The sequence below is a fragment of the Calonectris borealis genome, chromosome 6 (genome assembly GCF_964195595.1).
Source record: "Calonectris borealis chromosome 6, bCalBor7.hap1.2, whole genome shotgun sequence".
Classification (NCBI taxonomy): Eukaryota; Metazoa; Chordata; class Aves; order Procellariiformes; family Procellariidae; genus Calonectris; species Calonectris borealis.
The window spans coordinates 31723012-31731401 of record NC_134317.1 but is presented as its reverse complement, the minus strand read 5'-3'; the positions used below and the strand labels follow the sequence as shown (position 1 = coordinate 31731401).

At 44.9% G+C, this 8390-nt stretch overlaps 1 protein-coding gene across 2 annotated transcripts in view; it reads right to left on the bottom strand.

Moving 5' to 3' along the window:
• Positions 1 to 444: 444 nt before the first annotated feature.
• Positions 445 to 8390, bottom strand: part of SATB2 (SATB homeobox 2) — a 130887-nt gene continuing 122941 nt past the window's right edge. Inside the window, exon 10 of one of the 2 annotated variants that reach the window (XM_075153591.1) lies at positions 445 to 1978. In XM_075153591.1, coding sequence (XP_075009692.1) covers positions 1523 to 1978 — 456 coding nt within the window. In that variant the 3' untranslated portion in view covers positions 445 to 1522. The remainder of the gene's footprint in view (positions 1979 to 8390) is intronic. The other variant, XM_075153592.1, reaches the window with a different exon arrangement.

Genomic DNA, 8390 nt, shown 5'->3' with positions numbered 1-8390 from the left:
GTGAAAAGTAAATGCTACTTGGTGTCTCTTTCGACATGAAGCCTCAGAACGGGTGGATGCTATAGTAGATTGCAGCTTTAGTGCTCGTGCCATTGAAGAGTCAGTCAGGATTAGCTCTGCTTTATGTAACGTCGCTGCTAGCTAGGTGGCTGCGAAGCCCCTCGACAGGGAGGTGGATGGGTGCGAAGGGCCTCACGCGCCTGCGGCCCCCCCGGCAGGGAGGCTGGAGGGCGCCCGCGCCTCGGACGCCGCGCGCTGGAGGTGGGCTGCAGCCGGGGGGACCCGCGGCTGAAAACACTTCATTTCACTGGCACAAAACGCGTGACACGGAGGAAGCCCAGCTAAAACGGAAACACGGGGGAGGCTGGCGAGAAGGGCGAACGGGAAGTCAGCAACGCAAACCCTCGGTCTGTCAGCAATTTACCTGGACGGGATTGTTGGGATTGTGGCATTTTGTGTCCCAATGTAACTTTACACTTGTGTGTGCGTGTGTTTCACCTCTGTATAAACAAAAAGCAACAACAAGAAGGAAGCTTATAAATTTTAAGATCTGAAACAGAGAACAGGTAAATAAAATCCACAGTAAAATGTGGTTCATAGTATGAATTCCATACATCAAATCTCAACACATTATCTTTCTTCTCTTTCTATAAAGACCTCGTTAACGGACAAGTCTTCCATGCACTGAATTTCAGTTTTAGTCATTCTGAATCCCATGAAAATTCATCTGGTCACTACGGAAAGGACTGTCTGGAGAGTGGAACATGCTGTATCCTTTTAAGTGTGCATTGTGTTTAAAGTACTTTAACTTACTAGTTTTCTTTTTAAGGTGCCCTGATTTGTTTTTCCATTTTCTCTCTTTTTTTCTCCTCTTTTCTTTTTTTGGCAGTGTTGATTTACGTCTTTAAATACATACCTCAAAAATTACCCATCAAGTTGCCAGATAGGAAGCCATATAATAATAAAAAAAAAAATCAGGGATAAACATAGAAAATAAATAGGAATTCAAAAATAGTCACCACACCCTGAGAGCAGGCGGCAGTTTATCAAAAAGCCAAAGCAACTCATTGTGAAGTGGTTTTAATACATAAACAAGTCTCATCTTTAAAGAACTCATTTCACAGTCTATACTGTCAGGTTGTAAAGTTCCGTCCCATGCAATTTTAATATATATATATTTTCTGTAAATATATATATATACACACAAAGTTGTAAATTTTCCTTCATTGATTTCATAGGACTTTTTCTTCCCATTTACTTGCTAGATGTCTCTTTCGTAAGTGCAAGATTAATGAAGGCATAATCCTATGTGATTACAATGATTACTTCAGTCAAATGTAGTGTAACACTCGAGTGTCTGTGTCAAGGCGATGTCTGATCGGGCAATGCTGAATTCATTCGGTTTGCACATGGATCATGCGCATCGGAAACAAACAAACAAAAAGTAAAAAGAGAAAAAAATTAAAAATAAAACCAGAAAATCCTTGGATCAATGTATTGCTTTCTGCGCTCCTATCTCACATTATCTCTGGTCGATGTCCGCTGGAGCCGCCTTGCTTTTGTCGGGGTTCTCCTCCTCAGGCTCCACTTTGTACATTTCCTCAGAGCCCTCCTCGCTGTCGTTCTCCTCCGACTCCGTCAGCAGCTCCTCATCCTTGTACTCTGCCACGTCAACCACCGTTCCCAAATGCTCTTTTAGCTTCCCATGGTGCTTTACGTGGTAACGTTGGTTCTGGAAGAATTTGATGATGGTGTGTTTGGGGAGATCCAGCTGAGCAGAGAGGGTGTGGATGGCTTCCTGATCAGGGTAGAGACCCACGTCGTGGATAAAGCTTTGAAGAATACCTAGAGCTTCCAAGGAGATTTTGGTACGGGATCTTGGCTTTTTGGCACAACTGTCCTCAGCGGGTGGAGGAGGAGCCTCTTCTCTAGGCGGGGAATTCTCCTTCGCAGGCTGGGACTGCTGTCTGTGCAGCACCTACAAGATCAAACAGACACAGACTTCATGTACACGCTGACCCCCTCGGTGCTTGATAAGGGCACTTGTACAGGTCTTTACATAGGGTCTACTTTGTTTTGATGAAGAAAAGCACTAATTAATATTCATTTTCCACTACCTTTCTTACCTGGACAGCTGCACCAGTAACTACAGACTGAGAGGAGAAAGTGATACAAAACGCAAATGATAGAAAATAAATATAAAACCTCAAAATAAGTAATAAATACAAAATGTAGGTAATAAAAAGAAATATAAAATAGCCAAAATAAAAATTAAGTCAAAAGGTATTACAGTCTTGTGGTCATGATGACTGGCCAGTTGTCCCACCTCAGACAAGTCATTCTCCCGCTTTGCTCCTCTTCTCCCCTCTCCTTGTTTCCTCTCGTCTTTTGAGGCTAGAGACTCCCACCGTTTCTACAAGATGCCAAGTACCACAAAGGCCTAATCACATGTGGGATTGTCAGGTGCTACTTTATCACGAAAAATGATTTGGCATTAAAATCCATCACAGCTGCTTTATGACCAAAAAAAAAAAAAAAGTCCAGGCATTTGTTAAGATTTCCCTTCTATGAAGAGCGACATCGTAGTTGGTTCAGTTGCTTCGCAGAGCTGGCTTTAATGTATCTCTTGAACAGATTTCTCTGTATTACATCTGCATTAATTTCACTAGTTGAGGAGTTCTGAGTTCAAATAATTATATCCCTCCATTCTGCGAGAGCCTCTGGGCAAACACGGTTTTCAGTCTTGTAACAGATTTTCACCAGCAGTATCTCCTTTTCGGCAAGTTTAAAGAAAGCATATGTAGCTCTTAATCTTCCTAACAGCCACTTAAAATTACTAAGAAAGGGCCTTGTGCCGCCCTTATTCCAGGGGAAAAAATACCTGCTCTGAATTGTTAGAAATACAGAGGAGCTCCATATGCTTTCTTTAAAACCGAATCTATACAAGAGAGATTACCGGCAAAAATCCCCTACAGGATTGAGGGCTGTATTTGCCCAGAGGTTTCTTCAGATGCAGAGAAATAATTATTAGAACTCAATGCTACAGAGCTAACAAAATCAATATGGATAAATATTTCCTGCCACAAATAAGAGGGAATGCTGGCTCTTCACCCGAAGAAGAAAACGTCTTTGCTGCAAACTGTAACATCCAGAAAATCAACCCTACATTAAAGCTCTCTAGAGGGAAAAAACCAAGGATAAATAATGGAAATGTGCTGAGAACTTGCACTGAATTTTACAGACATACGGAGCTCCCAGTAAAACGCTACCCTCGTCAAGTTATTACTGCAAGACGGAAGTCCACCGTGGAATATCAGCCTGTTATGCAAATACATAAAAAGGCTCTGTGCCGAAGAGCCCTTTATTCACTTCCTTCATCAAACGCTGCTGTCATAGTAATTTACAACATCAGTCACAGTTTGCGAAAAGCACATCAAAGCGCCCAGCCACTGCCCACCGCACACGTGTGGCCGAGGAGCCGAACCTGCAGGAGATGCTGTGGAAACGACCCGACCTGCAGCCTGGCCAAGGGATTGCCTTTCTTCTGCTGCACCTGACGGCAGCAGGAGGCCCTCGGCCGGCCAAGAGGGGCTACACCTCCAGCTGCTGCTCAGCGCCCGGCGCAGAGGCAGGGCCCGGCGCCACGTCCCCAGTGCCTCGATGAGCAGCGGGTGTGCATGCGAGGGCGTGCACGTGCAGACGCACAACCGCATGTCCCGCCGACTGCAGCACAAGTCACGGCTGCCGCCGCCGTGGAGCAATGCTCGTGACAGTGACAGAAAGCACCCGAACAGGGAGGCAGCTTCACGGCAGCTCCACACTGTCAGCTAAAAGTAGGTGTCACCACCGGTGACAGGCAGGGCTTGCCACACTCCTGGCAAGAACCACTGGTGGACAGAAGCACTGCAAATGTTTTTTGGTGCCAATAGATTCATTTTCCTCCCAAGCACGTAAATACTTAGGGTGTCACGGACACGGAGCTAACCAAGGAGCTGGGGGAAAGGAGAAACTCAAATGGCAATGACAGATATTCTGGTTTGTGTTTTATTACATCTCTTGTAATAAAAGAGCATAATGTTCCAATGAACGGAATCACTCAGCTGCTCTTTGAGGATTTCTTTTTTGTCCATGGATTGTTTTCAAAGAGAAGGACTGACGTTTCCAAACAGAGGGGTTACAAACGAGGGTCGGATCCGTACCTACAGCGGCAGGGAGCATTGAAAGCAGCAGAGCCGGGATCGCTGACACTAACCCCAAAAATTTGTCACACAGCCCCTACCTCCATTATCTCCCCTGTTGTGCCCTCTGGTCCTGTCCCCTGACACCGTAAGGCCCAGAGCAGCCAAAAAGGAAAGGATTTAACACCAGGAAGTTTACAGACAGCGTCGTATGAAAAGCCTCAAGCAGCACTGCTAATCAGAAGCTGAATTCAAGTAGCAGCTAACAGAGATAGAAACACATCCAGGAAGAGTGTGAATTACTCCGTTCATTCTTGTTGGAGTTGGAATTGGGCTTTTTTTCCCTTTTCAGTTGACAAATAGCATGAGAAACGATCCAGCCTGAAAAACGTTACAAGACTTCCAATCAAATATAATGATGAAAAAAATCCAACAATACAGGATCAGCAGCAGTAAAATGTTTAATTTGAAGGAGATGAAGAGATGCCTACAGCATCTATAAAGCAATCAACCAAAGAGAGGGCTGAGAGCGGGAGGGAAAGAATAATTTTACTTAACCCTTCCTTTTCTGGAGTGACCTCTCCATCCTCTCCAGAAGAGAAAACACATAACTTGGAGGTTATCAGTGTAAAATATTAGAAAAAGGTTGTATTTTATTTGACTTACTGTTTTCCTAAACCACACAAAACCCTAAAGCTACTCTTATAACAGATAAATCTTATGATTGAGACACATGATACAATATGAAATCTAAATTACCTTTTTTGTTAAATATTTGCTTTGAACTACATTTGTAAAACACACTGGTCAATTTGGGCAATTTTCTTACTTCATGTCCGGCCCTGCATGCCACAGCCTCATAGAGGAAACTCCCCATTTTTGGCAGTTCCAGATTTTCCAATTTGGGGTCATTACTATGCTCTTAAATCTGCAGGTAAAATTTCCACTGGCTTCACGCACTGCTGTGCACACTCTGCCATAACACGTCGGTTTTTGGGTCAGTGCTGCTCTGTACTGCAAAGAAGGAAACCCACAGATCTTCCGTTTAAGTTAAAGTACAGGCTGCAGCACATTTTCCTGTGCAGGTAAACCCCCCAAATGATGGTCTGACCTCCCACGAAACACCAGGCGCACAGTGGGCTTCAGAAAGAAGGGATAAAAACGATGGCCACGCTCAGCTTTCCTTTTCCCAAGGACGCTGGCGCTGGGCTCGGAAGGGTGCACATCCCGGCATAGGTGCACCGTGCCCTCCCTTCCCACTCCCCTCTCCCTCCTCCGTGCCCTTCCCCACCGCTCCCCAGCCACAGGTGGGGCAGCCTCCTCCTCCTCCGCAGCCACCACCATCTGGAGCTGACTTCCCTTCCCTTCCCCTCCCTCCCTCCTCACCGACTCCCCATCTACTTTCAAATCAAATGTGAAGATATAGATTTCCTTCCATGCCCACAGGACTTATTTTTTCCATCCCTTCAAGAGATTTCATTTTTAAACTCTACAGGCATGGCTGCCTTCTCAGCGTTTCAGAACAGCGCGGGTACAGAGGATGCTGCTTTATGAAGGTTCATTCAGGTAGACTTTAACCCCACAGACAAACTCATTTTTTCAAACAAATTAACCAGCCCTGGTAGAAAACTTGCAAGAAAACGAATATGATGGAAGTTGACTTTAAAAGATAAAAGTGACTGGTCTTAAATCGCACTGTACTGAAATATGAATTGAAGGCCACAATGAAAACCAGCTGGAAGCCATGTGTAAAATATAATAGTACATGCCTACAGGGAAGGAAGTGAGATATTGAATGATTAAGTTTAGGAGAGTATATAATGTAGTGTATCATTACGGGAGTGATCAGGATTACTTGTAATAAGCTAAGGGTTTGTGGTCTTTCTAAAATCCAAAGCCAAGAATTATTGGGGGGAAGGGATCACCGCACTGTTTTACACGTATCCGCTCCCCACGTCTCGGGACGCTCCCGCAGGAGAAACCTGACTTCGGCAGACTGTTCCCACAGAAAAGAGAGGTGAGCGAACCCAAACTGAACGATGAACGTCACGTAATTGCAGTCTGTGTCTGCACTGTATTTAATTTTGGCTGGATTCACTATCCCACTGATGTTTGTTTCCATTTCCACCCACTTTCTAGCTAGAACTAGACACGTGAAAATGGTGAGTCGCTAAGGGGAGCCAAGCAGGACGCCCCAGCAGGGTACACACACGCACTCAGGCACCAACTGCAGCGAGGCACCGGCTGACAACACTCGCCCCGTGAAATGCCACCTTCCGTTGCATGAACAGCCATTGCAGCGGATTAGAAACAGGAACTGCATTTCTACGCGAAAACCCCGAGCTCTTTTGTTTCACAGTATGGTTCTGCTCTTCCCTTTGCAGACAGGATTAGTCATGTGAGCTCCTCTCCCACCGGTTTTGCTGAGATGATGAGATGTCTCTAACCATGAGGAACACCAAAAATGTTGCATTCTTGGAGGACAAGACTCTGCATTTGCAAGAGACTGCCCTTGCTGAACAGACACCGCCTTCCTCTGGGCACAGACAGAGCGAGCACCAACAGGTACCTACCTCAAGCAGCGTGTGCTGCCCAGTGCCGATTCTCATAACCCAACCCCACAAGGAGCAGGGTTGAATGGATTGGCCCTCTCTCCTCCGCACTAGGAAGGAGTCTCACTTTTTAGCTTTCCTTCACATTTACATTGCTCTCGTAGCCAGCCGTGACACTGTATCACACCAAGGACTTTTATGCCAACGAGAGCAAGTTTTTAGCCTGCTTAAGGAGCCCAAAATAAAAGCCAGAGAGAATGCCCACGCTTTACAAAACGTAGGTTCAGTACCTGCGTTTGGTCCATCTAACACCGGTCATCTATTACATCCCTTACAAGCATTCAGGACGAGGCAGCAGGATTTACCACCAGTCTGACTCAATGCAAAAACAGACTCACTGCGTACTTCATGTACGCGAGCCCGTTGGAAAAGCTGCTTCCCGATGACTAGCTGAGGTCAAGGGCAGGGCAGAGGACAAGCCTAAACAAGGTGTTCAGCTGCATTTTGCTGAGACCTGCAGCTGGAATTTGCAACACTTCCCCTCTGAAAGCTGAGAGCTCCCAGGCAGTGCCTACCCATCATGTTAAGAGTTTACTTAAGAGACAACCTCCATCACCTTGCAAAGAAATCTTATGCCTAGAAGGAGGCACTGTCTGTCCCTCTTAGCGGATCTTACAGGAATAATCTGCGGCAGATTATCTGTTCATACAACCAACCTTACACTCGCTACTCCCAGTCTCTCACAGCTTATCTTCGTATACAGAAATGTGCAAGAAGAGAACAGAGCAAGCTGCTGCCATAAACAGGTTTGCACCCTGACAGCCTCCCAGTCCGGGGCTCGCAGGGGTAAGAGCATTAATTAGACGCAATCACTGTGCCAAGACACTTTACAGGTTTCCTAGGAATGTCTGTACAAGAAACCGTAGCAGAAGTTACAATTTGCACCTGTGTTCATTTCTTCCCTCTTAAAAATGTGGTTGTTAGACTACTCTTTTTTTTTTTCCTTGCAAAAATACATTCATTTAGGTAAACACTGCAGCACTAGTCGCAGCTCCAAATGAAGTATTTTCTTTGGGTTCATTCTCACAGTGGTGATTTCACACCTTGACACCATAAAGCTGTGTTAAAGACTGTGGTTTAGTTTCCTTGCTTTTCTTGGATTATACAGTATCCTAAGGTCAAAACTCAGGAAAATCCAAAACTGTTATTAAAAAAGAAAAAGTATCTATGAAGTGATGACAAATTGCAGACTACAGGTGTTAGGTTACATTTTGACTCCAGGCAGGTTTAATATACTTTAGTTTCCTTTTACAATTGCCCTTAGCAGGTACTGTTATCGGTAAGGGATTTAAAAAAAATATATGGTACTCAATAAAAGAAGACCGTGTCAAAAGAAATCAATATGAGCGTGCAAAATGGTAGGAAGTCTGACATGGATAAATATGTTCACTTTCATCTAACTTCAGTCTGAGCTTCTTTTAATTTTGTAGCTCAAATGCTAGCCGCTCATCCTGTGCATTTTCCAATGCAGCTTAGTAATTGCTTCACAAGAGTAAACACCGTTATTAGAGATAATTATAATACATGTCTGTGATATGATGTACGCCGTCTCATGCGAGCCAGACCAAATCAGGCACCCAGAGCTGGTGGCTACAACAAC